The sequence below is a fragment of the Lathamus discolor genome, chromosome 13 (assembly GCF_037157495.1).
Source record: "Lathamus discolor isolate bLatDis1 chromosome 13, bLatDis1.hap1, whole genome shotgun sequence".
In the NCBI taxonomy this organism is placed as follows: domain Eukaryota; kingdom Metazoa; phylum Chordata; class Aves; order Psittaciformes; family Psittacidae; genus Lathamus; species Lathamus discolor.
In genome coordinates, this window is record NC_088896.1 from 2,225,016 (window position 1) to 2,243,962 (window position 18,947).

At 56.9% G+C, this 18,947-nt stretch overlaps 1 protein-coding gene and 1 long non-coding RNA gene across 14 annotated transcripts in view; one reads left to right on the forward strand and one right to left on the reverse strand.

Moving 5' to 3' along the window:
* Window positions 1-15,192, forward strand: part of MYOCD (myocardin) — a 223,270-nt gene extending 208,078 nt beyond the window's left edge. For 8 of the 11 annotated variants that reach the window (XM_065693396.1, XM_065693397.1, XM_065693401.1 and 5 more), the window contains 9 exons: window positions 1,267-1,428; window positions 4,885-5,051; window positions 5,512-5,637; window positions 6,427-6,689; window positions 7,354-7,507; window positions 8,655-9,602; window positions 10,904-11,017; window positions 11,974-12,031; window positions 12,650-15,192. In XM_065693396.1, the coding sequence (XP_065549468.1) occupies window positions 1,267-1,428; window positions 4,885-5,051; window positions 5,512-5,637; window positions 6,427-6,689; window positions 7,354-7,507; window positions 8,655-9,602; window positions 10,904-11,017; window positions 11,974-12,031; window positions 12,650-13,218 (2,561 nt within the window). In that variant the 3' untranslated portion in view covers window positions 13,219-15,192. The remainder of the gene's footprint in view (window positions 1-1,266; window positions 1,429-4,884; window positions 5,052-5,511; window positions 5,638-6,426; window positions 6,690-7,353; window positions 7,508-8,654; window positions 9,603-10,903; window positions 11,018-11,973; window positions 12,032-12,649) is intronic. The other 3 variants (XM_065693399.1, XM_065693400.1, XM_065693402.1) reach the window with 3 other exon arrangements.
* LOC136021313 (uncharacterized) lies at window positions 8,079-17,742 on the reverse strand. Of its 3 annotated transcripts, XR_010615730.1 has the most exons (5): window positions 17,643-17,742; window positions 17,263-17,320; window positions 16,788-16,876; window positions 11,829-15,990; window positions 8,079-11,725 (listed from the first exon to the last, which is right to left on the reverse strand). It is a non-coding gene; the product is annotated as an uncharacterized LOC136021313 (long non-coding RNA). The 3 variants fall into 3 exon arrangements; XR_010615729.1 differs by lacking the exon at window positions 17,643-17,742 and having other exon boundaries at window positions 17,263-17,547; XR_010615731.1 differs by lacking the exons at window positions 16,788-16,876; window positions 17,643-17,742 and having other exon boundaries at window positions 11,829-15,582; window positions 17,263-17,547.
* Between the last annotated feature and the right edge of the window lie 1,205 nt (window positions 17,743-18,947).

Here is an 18,947-nt window from a genome sequence, read left to right on the forward strand (position 1 = left end):
ACCATAGAAGCACTGCAGGAGTTAGGGGACTGTAAACCAGATGTGGGGGCAGCTGCAGTCACCAGGCACGGGCAAGGCCAGGCAGACACAGCCAGAGGAGAGCTGGAGCAGACACTCTGAGCAAACTGGCTGTGTTGCCCTACACATGCCTCTGCATACAGGACATGTACCCTGGCATATCATGGACTCACGTGTCTACTTGGTTTGTAACAGGACCTAGAGGTGATTGAAACTGGCCAACTGAGACTTCACATCATCTAAATGCTTTACAGGCACACCTTCTGTTACAGTTCACCTCAAGTGTATTTACTGCCCTGTATAGTCTGAGGCCAGAAGTTACCCTGGATCAGCTCTCCTGACCTCCTGCAGAGAACTGTCCCGTGGTATCAAGCCCTGTAACTTCTGTTGCCTACAGTCTCTCTTCTAGAAGAGTCTCCAGTCTTTGAAGACAGCACAACCTAGATGCAGCCCTTCTTTAGACCCCCAAGGGTATAGACATGGTCTGTTTTAGAATCCCACTCCCTCACTGCTCATGCCTGTGCCACCAGAGGAGCCAGACGCCCCTGTTCAGGACGTCTGTTTAATTGGCTACTTTTATGCCACCACTCAGTAACTGTGGACTTCTCAGCTTGGTTTGGTAGGGCTGTAGCTTCCAGATCTAGCTGCCTTTGCTATGCTCCTCCGCAGCTTGTTTTTTCCCCGAAGTCCTGGAGCACTGCTGTTACATTGCCTCCAAATGTCTACTCCCAAAACCTCAGCCTTTTCTCTTCCAGTGCAAGACATTTACTCCGTCGGTCAAACACTGTCAATGGTTCATTTCTGCAGCTGTTCCCCAGAAGTAGGGATCCATCAGCATTAGCCTGCAAGGGCCAATGGGCTCCTAGCAGGCAGGAGCTGGAGTCCACTTTGGCCCCTACATTAGTGGGAGTTTGTTAATGAAGTTTCCATTGCAGATCATTCCTGATCCCTGGGGAGGATGCCCCAGCTGCAGGATGGGTTTGCAAGCCTAGGCTAGTAGACAAAAGCTTTTGCCTGGGACTGAGAAGTTGGGCCTCAGGCTCAGAGGAGGACCTATGTCTCAAATCCCATCAGCCCCATCCAGTCCAGCATCCTGCCTCCCAGCCTCCCAGCAGCTCCTGCTGTGCACTAAGCCATCTGGCTGCAGCCCGGATTTTGGCTGCATTGAAGGGAAAGCACATTCTCACTGTGCACTGTGCTTAGAGATGCCCCAGGTCCCAAACTGATGCCTTCCATTTGGCCTTTTAGACTCAGCTGCAGAGGGGTCCATTCAGTCTACTCAAATGAAGCTGAAAAGAGCCCGACTGGCAGATGATCTCAATGAAAAGATTGCTCTCAGGCCGGGTCCTCTGGAGCTGGTGGAGAAGAATATTATTCCTGTCGACTCCGCTGTGAAAGAGGCCATAAAAGGTAGTGGAAGTGAACGTGCATGTTGTGTTGTGTGCATAGCACGGGGCTGGCAAGGTTACGAGGATGTACTGCAGCGGCTGCAGGAAGTGACTGACCTGGACTTAAAACCTGCATTTATTGCTTAAATGTAACTATTTTCACAGTAAGCAGTCCAGTCCAGCACAGCCTGGGCTATTTTACTCAGATCTAGGGAAAGAGAGCTCTCAGAACAATAACCACTGCGAAATGCTCATCTCAGGACCTCTCTTCTTAAGCTGCTTCTCTAGCCAAGGCTTTGAGCACATGCATCATACTGTGGGAGACGAAACATTCTTGCCTCCCCTAGGGAGAGGACCTAGGTGCACACATGTTGTGAGGCCAGCTTGGGTTTGCCCATTTGTGCCCTGACAAGCTTTCCCATTGCAGCAGGTGGGGGTGAAGTGTTCCAGTTCAGTTCTCTCTTATTTCCACTGAGGCTAGTGGGATGCATGGCCCAACAGAGTAGGATGCTGCATCTCTGGGGTTAGGAAGCATCCCTGGGGTGCTAGACTGCTGGGGAACACAAGGAGCAGCCTGCACCCCACTGCAGGGTTCACTCCTACCTACCAGTGCCCAGCACTTGACTTATGCCTAAGCTGGGTTTTGCCTATCACCCACCCCCCAACCAGAGCATGGAAGCAAAATCCTCCACTTTCATTCCCCCTGTGCTGCTGCAGTGAGGCTGGTGTGGGGAGCTGACACAAAGGAAAAGGTGACTCAGGTTTCACCAGGGCCAATAGTAGGACAGGGAGATCCAAAGGCAAAGAAAGGGGCAGGAAAGCCAGTGGAGTCCTGCAGTACCAGGACAGCAGCCTGTGTTTGAGCATCTGAGAGGTGCTGTGCCCCATGGGAGCTGCTCGTTCTATTGCTTCTGGTTCCTCAATTCATGGGATTACTTCCATTGGCAAAATCCCACGTTAGGTGCCTGTTCCGGGGCTCAGAGCAATCTGGGGACAGTGGCAGGGCTCTGGGACAGGAGTGGGGTTTGAACAACAGGAGTGATGCTGAAAATGGGAATTGAAACAGGAAGGACTTTGACTTTCATTTCACCTCATAAACCAGCATAAGTGACACAAGATATTCGAGGCTCCAATACTGCTCTGTCCTGCCCCACAGTTGCTCCTGTTGTTGGTTTTCCTGCTGTGGCTTTTCTAGTGTGGCCCTTGAGCTGCTCCTTTTGCAGCATTTCACAGCTCTCATCTTTGGAGGTGAAATGTTCCAGGACTCTGCCTGAAGAGGAACTTTTAATGAGAGTTCAATTAAAATCTCCCCAGCCACTTATTGAAGGGAAGAACAGTGGAAAAGAAAAAATCCCACACCCCCTCCTTTATAAACATTTGAGACAGTTTGAGCCTGACTTTATTCACTGCAGCAGAGGCTTGGATGCTGGGCAAGTGAGCTGGGAACAGCGTTTCCCTCCAGCTGCCTTGTCAGGAGCTCGTGGCAAAGAGAGATTTACAGGACGAAACTGATGAAAACAAAAAGTCTGGCTTGAGAAGAAATGGATCCATTTGAACTTTCTCCCTTGCACAATGCCCTTCTATCACATGGCTGAGGAAAAACTGTCCCCTGAAAGTGAGTTTTATCCCATTTAGGGTGAATCATGCAGCACATTAGGGTCAACCGTGAAGTTACTTGATAATGTTGGGTGCCATAAGGAGGAGGTGCAAATGCACCAGGAACACAATCCCAGCCCTCAGGTTTCTGCAGAATAGAGCCGCAGGCTGAAGGATGTTCAAGCTGATTTTTGGGGTCAGAGGCACCTTGTGGTGCTCACAGCTAAGGGCAGAACACAGAGCAGGGATGAGCACTGGCACTTGTGAACGTTTTGTTTTTGCAATACCAGAAAGATGACAGGGTTTAAAATCATTTTACTTTAACCTTGGAATCTCAACTGTTTATACAGTGGAAAGTTCAGCTGACGTGTTCCTCTAATCACCTCCGGCAGGGTGAGCAGCAAGTGCCAGACCCCAACCGAAAGCCCTAACGTCCCAGTGACAGGAGGCCGCCAGTGCCCTACATAGCTGAGCAGTGATACAAGAACCTTTTTTTACCAGGTCCTTGTCATCACTTTGTCCAATTCGCTTGAGAGGACAATACCCAGTGCACTAGAAACAGCCCCGAGCAAACACCATTCTGCCTGAGATTACAGCAGAGACATGGGATCCTGAAACAATACGGGCTGGGTGAGAGCAGGACAGATAAGGGCAGCATTCCCCACCCGGCACAGGCCCGTGGTATCAAGCAGCAGGATGCAGCACATTCCTGTCATGCTCCAGGCTGCTGCTGTGTCCCAAAGGTCCCTTGGGCTTTCAGCTTTGGCACCACTTCCCAACGCGTGCTTATTAAATGCCAGCGCAGCGGGAGTCCTGCACATCCACAGTCCTCGCGTGTTGTCATTTTTCCCAGAGCAAGGATGCCCATGCTTGTCTGCGATTTTTCTATTTATGGAGTAACTCATTTCTGCCCAAAGCCTCTGTCCAGTGCCCACTACAAAAGCATCTCTGGTGGATAACGCCTTCATACACCCCAGTGCTTCATCAGCTGGCTTAGCTGTGGCTGCCTGCTCCTGCGGGAAGACACAGTCTGGATGCTGGACGGGGCACATTCAAGGAGCTCCGTGCGCTGGAGAGCAGGGAAGAGGCTCTCCATGGGACACATTGATCTCACATCCTCATCCCGGGATATGGGATACCCAGGATATGATCGTATCCACACAGCGGCAGGGCAGCGGCTCGGGGCAGGGACCCAGGGCTCCCCGCGTGCTCGCCCCCCCGGCACCAGGAGCCGGAGCAGGCAGAGATAACGCTATCTGTGCGATAGGGCCCGGGTCAGGGCCGGCGCATTGCTGGGCCGGCAGCAGGGGCCGGGGGAGCTTGTCCCCGGGCCCTCCCCATTTCCCCGTTTGTCACCTCGCTATCTGCGGGCCGAGCTGCTGACAAACGCCAGACCCGAGCACGACGTTGCGAGCGCGGCCCCGCTGCTCCCTCCTCTGCCCGCAGCGGCAGCCCTGCGGCGCTGCGGGACCTGCATTTCTTCAGAGCTTCCCTTATCAGCAAAAGCCGGGGGCCAAGAGCTCCTGCCCTTCCGAGCAGCGGAGAGCACGGCTACGGCGGAGAAGCCATCGGGGGCTCTCAGTCTGAGGCATTCGTGCGGGCGGAGCCTGCGGACACCTCAGCCCTGTCAGACCCCCTGCCCGTGTGCGCCAGGCTCCGACACCTCCATCGCCCTCCGCACGGCCCAAGGCGCCGGCCAGCAGCCGCTGCCACCTCCTCTCACACCCACTTGGGCCACAGCGCGCACGCAGGCGCTGCCCCTGCCCTAGGCCGAGCCCCCCGAGCACCACAGGCGATGTGCGCTCGGAGCCGGCTCTGACGGACGTGGGGGCATCCCCCTCGCTCAACGCAGCGCCCTGACATCGCCGCTTCTTCCCGGCAGGCACCCAGGTCAGCTTCCCCAAGGCGGCGGACGCCTTCGCCTTCGAGGAGGACAGCAGCAACGACGGGCTGTCCCCGGAGCAGGCGCGGAGCGACGGCTCCCCGGGCCCCGCCGAGCCGCCGCCGGCCGCCAAGGGCCCGGAGCCCGCTGCGGACCCCGCGCCTCAGGTGGGCATCGGGGGGGGGGGACACGGAGCTGCTGCACCCCCTGCCGGGCAGCGCCAGTACTGCAGGGGGGGACTGGGGTGAGCTGGGGGGACTGGGGCAGACTGGGGAGACTGGGATGGACTGGGGAAGCTGGGAGGACCCGAAGTGGATGGGGGGCGGGGGGGCACACCTGAAGGACTGGGGCTGGTGAGAGGGGAACTGGGCTAATCTGGGGGACACTGAGGGAGTGCACTGGAGGTGGGGTGAGGATATGGGGCTGAGGTGATTAGGGTGGAGTGGGATGGGCTGGGGAGACAGAGGACTGGGAAAGGACTGGGATGGGCTGGGAGAGTGGGGATATTGGGGTGGGACAGACATGTTGGGGTGGGATGGACTGGGGACAGCATGAGCTGTGGTAAATGGGGTCCCCGGCACCCCTCGCGCCCTGGCTCCCATCACACAGCAAACCCTTCCCTCGCAGGACCAGCCCTGCAGCACCGATGGCCACGCACTGGACCCCGCTGTGGCGCAGGGCATCCAATGTGACAGCCCCAAGCAGCCGGCGGGGCAGGAGAGCCCCACGCTCCCGGTGCCCTCCGCCGTGAAGGTAGGTCCTGAGCCTCCAGGCTGCCCGGGACAGGGATCAGGCACAGGGAACCTGGCTGTGCTCAAGCCCACGTGCTGCACCCCACGTGTGTGGGAGCTCTGGTGGTTGGCCTAAAGGCTTGGGATGATGCTGAGAGACCAACCTTGTCCCAGACTGTGATTTGATTCATTTCGGAACAGTACAAGGTATAGCATCGTACCTCGCTAGAGGCGATTGCTCAGGTTCTGCACTGCAAATGTCCCCGGGGGCTAGGAGCAGAAGGAAATACAAGGCAACACTGAAACTCCATCATAGAATCACAGAATCATCACAGACTCATAGAACAACTGGGTTGGAAAAGACCTTTTAAGTTTGTCCAGTCCAACTGCTCCCCAGCCCTGCCAAGGCCACCCCTGCCCCATGGCACTGAGGCCTCGTCTCCACAGTGTGTGAACGCTTGCAGGTCCAGTGCCTGCAGCCCTGCCCTGGGCAGCCTGTTCCAATGCCTGAGCACCCTCTGGGGCAGGAATTGTTCCTCAGCTCCATCTAAACCTGCCCTGGGGCAGCTTGAGGCCGGTTCCTTTTGTCTTCCAGGCAAGGAGGCTCATTCTCCATCTCATGTGCTCTCCCACACAACTGAGATGGTGCGGGTCCTGAGGGAGTCCTCTACATGCAGGCTGAGCAGCTGTTGGAGCTGGGGGGGTCAGGGTGCTTGCAGGAGCTGCCCTTGCTCTGTCCCAGGCTTTTGAGTTCCCACAGGGGTGGCGGAGCTCTTCTCCCAGCTAATTCCTTTCCTTCTTGGACCAACAGTCCAAATCAACGAGTGACAGTAAGAACCGTCACAAAAAGCCCAAGGACACCAAGCCCAAGGTGAAGAAGCTGAAGTATCACCAGTACATCCCTCCAGACCAGAAGGCAGAGAAGTCCCCTCCACCCATGGATTCTGCATATGCCAGACTCCTCCAGCAACAGCAGCTCTTCCTGCAGCTCCAGATCCTCAGCCAGCAGCAGCAGCAGCAGCAGCAGCAACAGCAGCACTTCAGCTACCCAGGGATGCACCAAGGCCAAGTAAAGTGAGTAGCAATATGCCAATAGCAGGGTTTAGTCCTGTCTCTCTCCAGGTTGTTCCCTCTGTACCCATTTGTGCCAGTGCAAGGGGGATAGATGCCTGCAAGCAAAACAGAATCATAGAATCCCAGACTGGTTTAGGTTGGAAGGGAGCTTAAAGCTCATCCAGTTCCCAGGCAGGGACACCTTCCACCAGCCTGCTCCAAGCCCCTGTGTCCAACCTGGCCTTGAGCACTGCCAGGGATGGGGTAGCCGTAGCTTCTCCTGGCCTGTTCCAGTGCCTCAGCACCCTCACAGGGAAGAGCTTCTTCCTTATATCCAATCTAAACTTCCCCTTTTTCAGTTCGAACCCATCACCCCTTGTCTTGTCACTGCAGTCCCTGATGAAAAGTCCCTCTCCAGCATCCTTGTAGCCCCCTTCAGGTATTGCAAGCTTGGGAACATAAAAGCTTGGAAACAGCACAGTCTCCTGCAAAGCCAACGTGGCTTTGTGCACTGGCTTGGCCACCAGAAATCTCCTTGCAGCCCAACCTGGTTCTCTTTGGGCTTGGCAGCCTGTCAGGTCTCATATGGGAGATGGCAGCCCCAAAGGAGCAAAGAGATGGTACGGCGGGCACAGAGACCCCGGGGGGATAGACAAGTTACCCCAAATCTCCTTTGTTATTCCAGGCAATCTAATGAGCAAATGGTCAAAAGTTCAAATTCTTCATCAACTTCTGTCAACACCACCCCTCTTTCTCCTGTGAAAACCACCTTTTCAGGCCAGACTTGCGTCTCATCAATCAAGCCAGGCCCTCTGCCGTCAAACCTGGATGATCTGAAAGTGAGTGCAAAGTTTGTCACCGTAAGGAGCAGAATCTCATCCCCTGTATGTGCTTTGCAGTCCCCAAAGTGTGCACTGTAGTGCCCCAGGCTGATCAGCAAACCAGAGGCACCACGCTGTGAGCAAACCCAGGAGTACATCACATTGGGTCAGGAATCTGTTACTGTGATTGCAGCTGAAAACCTGGTTTGCTGCTCTGCAGGGCCATGTGGGTGCCTTGCTCCAGGGAATGTATCAGCAAACCTTAGGTATAACTCAGGAGGGCTGCGGGCCAGGCCAGCAGATCAAGGAGTGAAGACAATCAGTGCTGCTGCTCCTGCAGCTCACAGCTCCATTCCTTCTGTGGGTTTATGGTGGCCACCATGGATGCTGCTGGCAGACCAGCCAGAAGCTGGGATGTCAGCATGGCCTCCTCTTAGTGACTCAGCTTCTCAGTGGTCACTGCAACCAGGCCAGCTCAGCTCTCTGCACAAGCAGGTATCTCCTGGAGTCTGCAGCTACGAGCACTGTGAGCACCTAAATCTCTCACGTAGGCGTGACAGGCAGGGCATGAATGAGAATCACTCGTATCAACAATTTTTATACTTTTATTCTTTTATACTTTTACATTCAGCCATGGGGAAGGCCAAGTCCCTTTAGAACTAGAGACCTGGGGGACATATTCATAATTAGAGGAAGAAATAAGGTGAGGTTGAAACAGCATCAGTTTGGCCATAGTGATGCCCCAGCTCAGACGTCTGAACTGTGTGCAGATGCTTGAACGTGGGGTATCTGACTCTGAGGTATATAGTCACATTCCCTGAGCTAAAAGATGCCATGAGCTAGTTCCTTTAGTGTGAAAGTCCTCTGTTCACTTAGAAATCTACTGCTAGGAAGAGAGTCTTGGTTTACCTCTGTGGCTCAAGGACCACTGCTGGTTCATGGAGAGGAGTCTCAGTTACTGAAGGAAGAAAGGTTTTCCTGTTAGAAAAGGTTGAGATCCTGCAGGATGTGGGGTGGTCAGGGTTGTACAGGGTGATTCTGGTGACTGCAGGTGAGACAGTGAGCCCCTGGGGGGTCAGAGCTCTAAAGCAGGAAGCTGGGAGCCCATGATCTGAGACTCCCTGTTAGAAATGTTGGGTTTCTAAAAGGATCATCTTCCTCCCAGGTGTCAGAACTGAGGCAGCAGCTCCGAATACGAGGCCTGCCCGTGTCAGGTACCAAAACAGCACTGATGGAACGGCTGCGGCCCTTCCAGGAGTGCGGCAGCAACGCAGTGCCCAGCTTCAGCGAGATCACCACCGTCACCTTCCCAGTCACTCCAACCAGCACCCTGTCTAGTTACCAGTCGCAGTCCTCCACCAGCATGTTATCCAATGGCTTCTACCACTTTGGCAGCACCAGCTCCACACCACCCATCTCTCCAGCCTCTTCCGACCTTTCTGTGAGTGGCTCTTTGCCAGACACATTCAACGATGGGCCCATGTCTTCTCCACAGTTTGGTCTCCAGCCATCTCCAGTTCATGGCAGTGCTGAAGAAAGCCTCATGAGCAGCATGAATGGAGGGAGCATCCAGCTGGAGCTGGAAGGGATCGACACAGAGAAAGACAAAATGCTGGTGGAGAAGCAGAAGGTCATCAATGAACTAACATGGAAACTGCAGCAAGAGCAGAGGCAGGTGGAAGAGCTACGAATGCAGCTCCAGAAGCGAAAGAGAAATAATGGCCTTGAGGAGAAGCAGCAGCCTGCTCCTCATTTCTTTGGTGTCCCCATCAAGCAAGAAAACACAGTGTCCAGCTGTCCATTTGCATCCAAACAAACTGCCTTGAAAGGCCAAGCCAACAGCTCGGATAAGTTAAGTAACTGTGGGGTGCAACAGCTGCCTCACATTGTAAATAGCCACTGCTTGGAGGCTGCAGGGCAAAGCACCATCACCTCCTCGACATTCCTGAGCCCGCAGTGCTCCCCCCAGCACTCCCCACTCGGGGCTGCAAAGAGCCCCCAGCACATCAGCCTGCCGCCCTCTCCCAACAGCCACTATCTCCTCTCGGTGTCCCCCAGCTCAGAAGGGCGCAGTGGGTCCCCGCAGGCCAGCAGTTGCCTTCGCACAGCACCGGTAAGTGGATACACCCCATCGCAGCAGTGAACGTGCTGGGCTCTGTGGGCAGCCAGTCCAGCATCCCAGTTTGAGTCCTTCCTGAGGAGCCTGAGACTGCTGGCACCCAGGGTGGGCAGCCAGGGTGGGCACCCAGGGGGCTGTAGTGCTGCCTGGAAAGGCTGAGAGCATCCCACATTGACAATGGGTTGGAAGCTGAGGGCACCACAGGGTCCTTTGCAGGGCATCTTCTGGGGAATCCTGCTGCCACCTGGGGGACCACAGCACAGCTCCCATGCCCCACGGAGCCCTGGCACAGCTCCTTGTGCCCTGGGGGAGCCCTAGCACAGCTTCCCTCTTCCTCAGGGGACCCCAGCATGGATCGCTCTGCCCCTGGGTGAGCACTGGCAAATCCTCTGCCCCAGGGAGCCCTGGCACAGCTCTATGTGCCGTGGGGAGCCCTGGCACAGCTCCCTCTGCCCCTGGAGGAGTCCTGGCGCAGCTTCCTGTGCCCTGGGGGAGCATTGGCACGGCTGCTTCTGCCCTAAATGAGCCCTAAGCCAGCTGCCTCTCCCCTCAGGAGGCCCTGGCACAGCTTGTGGTGCCCCTGGGAGAATCCTGGCACAGCTCCCCCCATCCCATGGAGCCCTGGCACAGCTCTATCCACAGCAGGGAAGCACCAGCACGGATCTCTCAGCCCCTGGGAGAGCCCTGGCTATATTCCTACATCCAGCTAAGCCCCAGCATCTTCCCAAGCCATTGCAGCTCCTAGCAGGGAGCGAGGGATTTTGATCACTGAGTGGAAGGAGGGCAGTTTCCCTGGTCATATGGGAAACTTTTTCTTGGGAAGATGAAGCAGGGTTTGCAATTGGGGTCTGCAGTCAGCTAGAGCGTGTGCCTCCCCACCAGGCAACCAGCACAGCAGAGAGTTGTCCCTTCAGCAACCACCACTTCTCACTCAGCCCTCTGGACAGGGACAAAAGCTTGGAGAGGGCACACGCTGCCAACACATGAAAGCATCACAAGGTGCTGCTGATCCCAGCCCCAGTCCATCCCCCTTTCTCTCTTGCCCTTGCACCGGGATGCTCTGCAGCATCGTGCCTGTGCTCCAGCAGTGATCAGAGGTCAGCCTGGCCCTGGCTCTCAGAGCTAGTCTGATGGAGCTGCTTTATCTCCCTCCCTCCTGCCTGAAAGCCAAGCACTTCGAGCTGATTTGACCCACACACCTGTGTTTCCCTGGCACCAGACCGGCCTCACCAGGGGTGAAAGAGAGCTGGGCCTCCCTTTGCACTGACTCCATTTCCCTGTATTTCCCCACGCAGATGCCTACGCAGGCAGGTCAAAAGTTTTCTATTCCATCCCCAACTTTTTGTAAGTCAAGCCCAGCCCTCTCAGAGGTAAAGCAGCCTCCACCCTATGAGGATGCAGTAAAGCAGGTAACTGCATGGTTTTTATTTTCTATAAGGCTAGGGCTGTGCAGGGTGTTCTTTTGAGGCTGATGTAACTCATCCTCAGGAGGTATAACCCATTATGGGGTCTCTGGGTAGAACAGGCTTGTTCCATAAGGAACAGGCTTTTCTTGAAGACTTAGGTGCTGAATGACTGCCGTAAAGCAGTCAGACACCAGACTGGATGGGACAGCATCTTCTGTCCTGCTCCAGCTACCCTGGGGACCTGACATCCCCCCCAGACACCCAGGACTTCACTGTACTTTTCTCTGGGTGCTCAGTGTGATGTGAGGAACAGACTCTTGAGCATTCCCAAGTCATCAGGAAACCTCCCCTTCCCTCTTTAGCCTGTTAGCAAAGTTCCATGCTCCATGCCATCTGCCTCCCTTCACCTCACCCTGGAGCGCTGTTCCCATGGGGAAGACTGTCTCCGTCACTCATGAGCCCCTTACTTCTTGTGACAACCTGTCTGCAGCCTCAGTGCTGGTTACGATGGTGCCTTCAGGACAGTGGAGCAGGGCTGTTGGCAATGATTAACATGGGCTGGTGCTGGCAGGGAGGTGTGCACGAAGTCCTTCCAGTCTCCGGTCAGGAAGAGGAGGAAGATGATGCACTGCCCCCAGGCTGCAGGGAGTGCAAGGAGGCACATGCCAGTGCCAGGTGCTGGGTCCATAAAGTCCCTGTGTCCTGACAGCCCTGTGAAGAAGCAGTGCGTGGTGGCCACTGAGCAGGGTGGGGGGAACCTGGTGCTGTGCTCCCCAGATCTACTGTGCTTGTGCCATGTCCCTGCAGTGCTCACCTGAACGCCGCTGCCAGCGCTGTGTCGGTGTGGCACCTCTCCTGCATGGGAGAAAGCTGCTTGTGGGGTCTAGAGCCACCTTCCTGGCTTGTGGCTGGAGGGACTCTCCTCCTAACCCCTCTGCTCTCCTCTTTGTTTGCTGCAGCAGATGACACGAAGTCAGCAGATGGACGAGCTCCTGGACGTGCTGATCGAGAGTGGAGGTAGGCACTGCTTCCCTGTTCCCCTCCAGGGCTTCCCCTCTGAGCCAGTGGCACCCCGTGAGGCTCAGTGCTTTCTGTGCACTCCAGTAGAGCTGCTTGGGTTGAGCGCGGCTTTCGTTTGCCCTCCATGTGCCAGCAGCCACTGAGACTGAACGCAAAAGCACATTGGCCCTCCTGGAGCCTGCTCCTGCAGACCTGGTGGGGTGGTCCGGGCTTGGTCACCACCTATGCAGAGAGAAGGGACAGAGGGCAGCAGCCTGTGCACAGCACTGCCAGCACCCTCCCCACGCAGAGCCTCCTCCTGCCCTCCACCACTCCCAGTGCTGCCAGTGCCATCCCCTGCATAGAGCACTGCCAGCACTGTGTGGAGTGGTTGCCTCTGCCCTTCCCCATGCCCATGGGGACAGCTGCTAGTGCTTGCGCCCTAGGGACAGTGTCCAAAGCCAGGGAGTCAAGGTCAGAAAGCAGGAACCTGCGAGGCTTCCCACAAGGAGGGTGGGTGAGCAATGCCAAGGGGGTTGAGTGGGGAGCGGGTCTCCGTAGGCTGAGGTGACGCCCCTGTGCCCAGCAGTGTTGGGCATTGCCAGAGCACCTCAAACCCCTCACATCTGTTGACAGAAATGCCAGCCAATGCCAAAGAAGATCAGTCCTGCCTCCAGAAAGTACCTCAGATAACGGTGTCTACAGGGAACCCCAGCGCCGCGCTCCCCAAGGCATCCGCCCCGTTTGAGCAGGTCTCCTCAGCCCAGCTCCCCTTCGAGCACTGCCCAGGCAGCGGTGATGCTCACCTCGAGGTGCTGCTGAGCGCGCACAGCCCCCTGGGCAGGGTCAGTGAAATCGCCCTGCTGAAGATGGGGGGAGAGGAGTCCCACTTCGAAGGGATGATGGAGGGGTTCCCCAGCAAAGCCGCCGATGAACTGCTCCCCTCTCAGGAGATCCTGCAGCCTCCCCTCTCGCCCATGGACACCCAGCTCTCCCCTTCCCCTGCCGACGGTGCCGGTTTACAGATGAGCTTCACTGAGTCTCCATGGGAAACAATGGAATGGCTGGACCTGACCCCCCCCAGCTCGGCCACCGGCTTTGGCTCGCTCACCCCCGTGGCTCCCAGCATCTTCAACATTGATTTCCTAGACGTTACCGATCTCAACCTAAACACCAGCATGGACCTGCACCTGCAGCAGTGGTGAGAGGGAGGGTGGTGGAGGCAGGATACAGCAGCCAGCACAGTGTTTCTGTCATGCCAGAGAACGCACAGGGCGAAGGTGCCACATCCAGGGGAAACTGGAGTCATTTTCCCAGCACATAAACTGTCTGAATTTCCAGTTACGGCCAATCGACAGCACAGCTGCTCTGATAGTTTGGTTTTCCTCCATCGACACGTCCCCACAGAGGACAGCAGTGCCTTTAACGCTTCTTTAGATTGAAAAGAACTTTGGTTCTCTTTCTTTTCTTTCCCCCCTCCCCAGTTCTAGCAGCCACTCTCGTGAGAACTGGAGCAGCTCATGACAAAACTGTGTGATGAGGAGACCTCACCTTGGTGGCAACAGGAGATCTTGGAGAGGATAGAGGATAGCCTATTGCTGCCCTCTCCTCCTGCCCGCCAGGATCAGGGATGTGGGATCAGGGAGGCTCTGCCCAGGCAGGGTGACAAGCACACTTCTCCATACAGCCAGGCTCACCGAGCTTCCTGCCTCCTGCCTCCTGCAACTGTGTTGCCCAGTCCCTGCGCAGCTCTGCTCCATGTGGATGAGAGGTGGAGAACCCCCATATTCGTGGTGGCACCTTGTCATGTCCTCATGGTGCCTGAGGGGCTGAAAGCCCCAGAGCAGTCCTGGCTGCAGTGTGAACTGGATCAGGCTGGAGCCTGTGAGCTCTGGATGTTGGAGGCAGCTGCTCAGGCTGCACATGCAGGTATCAAAGGGATGTGGCATCCCACTGGAGCTGCTGCACCCCAGCTAGTACGGTACAGAGGGAGAGATGTGTAATGTGTTTTGGTCCAAGGTAGGAGCAAGTCGTACAGAGAATACAGCCAGGCTTTGGAGGGGCTGACCTTTGCACAGCCAGAAATCAAGATGGATTTCCACCACCTTGCATGACCTGGGAGCAGGGAGAGCCAGAGATGGACACTCAGCAGCCGGCACATGGGGCAGGGTTGAGCAGGTCCTCGCAGGGCTGCAGTTCTGTGCAAGCATCTGCTGTTGTTGCCTCCACTCCTCAGCCATCTCCCATTCCCACTTCCTTCATTCTTCCCATCCCTCCTCGATCCCGATCAGTCATCCCCTGGTTCCCAAGTTTACTCCAGCATCACTGCTCCCTCAGCCCAGAGCAAGGCCAACTGGAGAACGGCTGTGAATCACTGAGCCTGGAGGAGCTAGTTCTCCTGAAGCTGGCAGAGAGGGATGCTCTCCTGCAGTGATGCCTCCCATTTGAAGTCACCAGCATTTCTCCTCTGAGTCTCTGTGCAATATATTTCCTCAGGCTCTGGAGAGAAGGAGCCTTTGCTTCACTTCTTGGCTTCCACCAAAGACCTTGCTGCGGACTTGTCTGACGGACACGTCTACTTCTTTGCAATTCTGGTTTTGCCAAAGTAAATATTGTTGCTGACAAAGATTGTTAAACTATTTACAGACTGAGCATATTTAATATTTGTGTTACTGGAAAGACAGCACATCGGAGGTGCAGCAGCCGGGGGGGAAACCGGCCACGGTTCCTATGGGATGCTCCCCCCAGGGATGCTGGAGCTGTCGAGGAGGCTGTGCAGCCCCTGCTGTGCCTCCAGCTCGTGGCGTTGTTGCATGCTGTATAAAGCACGTGGCAGTAGCTCTCAAGTCGCTATTTAAAGCACCACTTTTCTATTGTACAAACGGTCACAGGGCACTGCTGGGGTAGGGGGTCACAGGGTGCATTTTTCTAAAGAATTCCTTTTTCTAAGTGAGAGATTTTCCCGAGCCAGTCCCTGCAGAGTATCACCAGCACTTGAGCCAGAGTAGTGTTAGCTGCTGCACTGCGGCATTGTACAGGCCTGTCCAGGTAACTTCCTCCTCTCGGCAAACCTATTTCCTTATTTAAAGGGATGCTGTCGGCTTCGATCTTGTAAGCAAGCACATTTCCTTACCTATGTTACCAGCAACACCTTCATTATTAAAACCCTTTTGTCTTGACGCTCTTGTTTGCTGTTTGATTTCACCATCTGGCATCAGCCCCGTTCCCGGTCAGCTCAGTCCTTGCAGGAGCAGACGCGTTTCTTTCACAGCACCGGTTTCTCCTGGAAGATTCCTGAGCGAGCTGACTGGAGTCTCCCGTTTCTGAAGGCTTTTTCTTCTGATAGCTTTGGCTTCACTTTGTTCTGTAAACCTCGGGTCGGTGACTCCTTCAAAGGCAGTGGTGAGCACCCTGCCCAAACCCTTTGCAAGTTCCATTTACCCATTAATGTCATTTTCCAGAGTCTTTCTTCTGCCTAAAAAACGGTTGCAGGACGTTCACCCACTGTCTGCAGGGGCATTCCTGGTGTGTCTATGGTGGGATGATCCTGAGACATTGCAGAAGTGAATCTGAGAGGTAGTTGAAAGAATCTGTTAAACATGTTCATGTTCGAATCAATCGCATTCATGTGTTCAGCATCTTTAAATTTAGTGACTTTAAGATGTTCATGGACTAGGTCCTATAAACATCTTGAAGTCCCTAAACCAGAGTCTGCAACCAAGTGTGCTGTGATAAATGGCGTGCACTGAGCCAAGCTGTCAGCAAAACCTCCACCTTAAGAGTTCCAGAGGGCTGACTTTGGCCTGTTCAGGATGTCGGTTGGCAGAATTCCTTGGGAAACATAACTGAAGGACAAAGGGGTCCAGGAAGGCTGGATGCTCTTCAAGAATGGAATACTTAAGGTGCAGGAGTGCGCAGTCCCTATGTCCAGGGAAGAGAGCAGCCTGGCTGGAACTCAGGTGAAAAGAATCTGTCACCTATGAAAGGAGGGACAGGCACCCCATGAGCAGTACAGGATGTTGTTAGGTGATACAGGGAGAAAGAAAGGCGAAGGCACAGCTGGAACTAAATCTGGCCACTGCCATAAAGGATAATAAAAGAGTTGGAAGGTGGCTGGATGGCCAAGCCCAAAGGAGGCTGCTGATTGACAGAGCTGACCATGAGCAGCTTGTGCCCAGGCAGCCAGGAAGCCCCCAGCATCAGCTCTGGGCCCCTCACTACAAGAGAGACATTGAGGGGCTGGAGTGGGGCCAGAGAAGGGCAATGGAGCTGGGGCAGGGCCTGGAGCACAGCGGTGATGGGGAACGGCTGAGGGACCTGGGGGGTTCAGATGGAGAAGAGAAGGCTCGGGGGGGACCTGATGGCTCCCTACAAGTGCCTGACAGGAGGATGGAGCCAGGAGGGGCTGGGCTCTGCTCCCAAGGAACAAGGGATGGGACAAGAGGAACCGGCCTCAAGCTGCCCCAGGGCAGGTTTAGATGGAGCTGAGGAACAATTCCTGCCCCAGAGGGTGCTCAGGCATTGGAACAGGCTGCCCAGGGCAGGGCTGCAGGCACTGGCCCTGCAAGTGCTCACACACGGTGGAGACGAGGCCTCAGTGCCATGGGTCAGTGGTGGCCTTGTCAGGGCTGGGGTAAGGGTTGGACTGGGTGAGCTTAAAGGGCTTTTCCAGCCGAGTTGATTCCATGGTTCAAAGTTGTGGTTAACTCGGAGAAAGGGAAGACATCCTCAGTCTGGGATTGTTTCAGGAACGCTGATGGACCAGAGCACTCACCTGCCCCTCCTGCCCATTGAACAAGCCTGCCTGTGCTGCTCAGAGGAGAAGCAGAGGAGGATACGGGAGGATTTGCTGCCCGTGTCCTGCTGGAAGTGAAGGCAGAGGAGTCAGAGCCCTCAGGTTCAGGGAAGCTGCTCCTCAGGTGCTCAGGTTTGGAGCAGAGCATTTGGGGAGGCCAAGTCCTGACCAAGGACCTGCTGCGGGTAGAGAGAGGGATGTGGGGACCTCCTGAGGTCTGCCAGGCCCTGAAGCACACCTGCAGCAGGGGCCTGGGGGCGAGCCCAGGTCAGCTCCGTCCGCACGGGAGCAGGCTCCTGTGCCCATGGGGCAGGCTCCTGTGTGGGCACAGCCCGGGGGGCAGGACCGGACGTGCTCCCCCTCCCCGTTTCCCGGGGCATTCCACGCTCGCCTGCTGCGCGGGGTGATTTTCCTACTCCAGCTGTCCCAAAGGATTGCTCCCCGGGCTTCCCACCTGCGGGCACCGAGCCGCAGCACCCCGGGGATGTCCCGCTCTGCCTGCGCCGTCCTGCCTGAAAAATACCGGAAACAGAAAGCCAAAAGACGTCCCGGGAGTGAGGGGAACCCTTTCCATGCCCTCGGGAAGGGTTTAACGGGAGCGCGCCCTCCTCCGCGGCGGCACCGGCACCGCGGCTCCCGCTGAAGCGCGGCCGGGGCTCAGGCAGCTCCCGCCCCCAGCGGGCGGGGGAAGGCGGGCTCCTGAGCCGCTCCGTGCGGGAACGCGCTGCCCGCCCGCGCCCAGCGCTGACCCCGCGGCCCGCCCAGCCCCCTCTGCTCGGCCCTGCCGAGCCCCCGCCCCCACCCCGGCTCCCCGGGGGCAGGGCCTCTCCTCACCCCTCCGTGAGCGCTCGGCAGCGCCCGACGGGAGGCCCCGCGCCAGGAGCGCTCCCGGCCGAGCGGGGCGCACCGCGGCGCTGCGGCCAGGAGAGGGGGCTCGCGCCTCACCCCCCCAACCCCGCTCCGCAGAGCCCGCACGGGTGGGGGCAGAGCCCGAAGGCCCGGGGCAGCCGGGCCCAGCGCGGCCGAGGCCTCCCCTGACCCGCGGCGCGGGGCCCTCGCCGCCGTTTTCGCCGCAACGGGAAAGGTCCAGAGCCGTTTCCGCACCCCGCAGAGCAGCCGCTCCCTGCCCTGGGCCCTGGGCGTGCCCGGGCACTGACCACGCTCGTGACTTGTGTCAGGAGCCAAAGGCAAACGGGGTTTTTCTCCTATGGCATTAACCCAGGCCCGAGAGCTTCATTTATACTTGACCTGGCCACCGGGGAGAGACGAGAGGCCGGGATGAAGGCTGAGGAAACCAAGCAGATGAGTGGAAATACAGCGCACAAACCGCAGAGAGGAACAGGCATTGGCGCGCATGTGCCTGGATCCAGGCAGGGAGGTGTCTGAACACATCCAGACCTCAAAGCTGGTCCTGGAGGAAGCCAGAGTCGAGCCAAATGGACCCAGCGGCGGTGCCAGAGGAGGACTCCCAGCCCCAGGGCAGGAGGAAGCCAGCACCCATCACTGCGGCAAGGCAGGCTGCGGTTGTCCGAGGCTCGAAGCAGCAGCAGCAGTGGCCCTGTGCAGCTGCGGGTCCCGTCTGAGAGCAGCAGCACCTGGGATGCGGGGTGCAGGTCTCTGTACCTCCCTCAGCAGGGACACAGTGACAATGGGGTCCTCGGCGCAGGCGGCGGAGCCCAAATGGGCATGGAAGAGTCTACAGGAGGCAAAGCAGAGCATGAGCAAGACGAGGAGCAGCCCAGAGGACCTGAAGTGGCCACAAAACGGCCCCTTCTGCACGGCACAGTCACAGGGGAAAAGGGACGAGAGGGATGCCCCCCTCCCGCAGAGCACGGGAGCACCCAGTGTGCGAATGGACTCACGCAGCCGCCGGCTGCTTCCAGCTGCTGCAGCCGTGGCAGCTCCCTGGAGAACGGAGCTCAGGGTGCAAGGCGGGCGGCGGTGCCGAGGGAACAGAATCCCAGGGCAGCTCCAGTGGTGGGAGCAGGCTGCAAGGTTTGGAGCTGGATGCTCCACGTCTGCCCGGCAGGGAAAGGCTCTCCCTTTGTGCGGGCAGGTTGTGTCTTCCTCCAGGAGATCAGCACATCCAGGATGTTGGGTCCTGGCTGAGGGCTGAGGACTGCAGCTGGGCCCAGAACA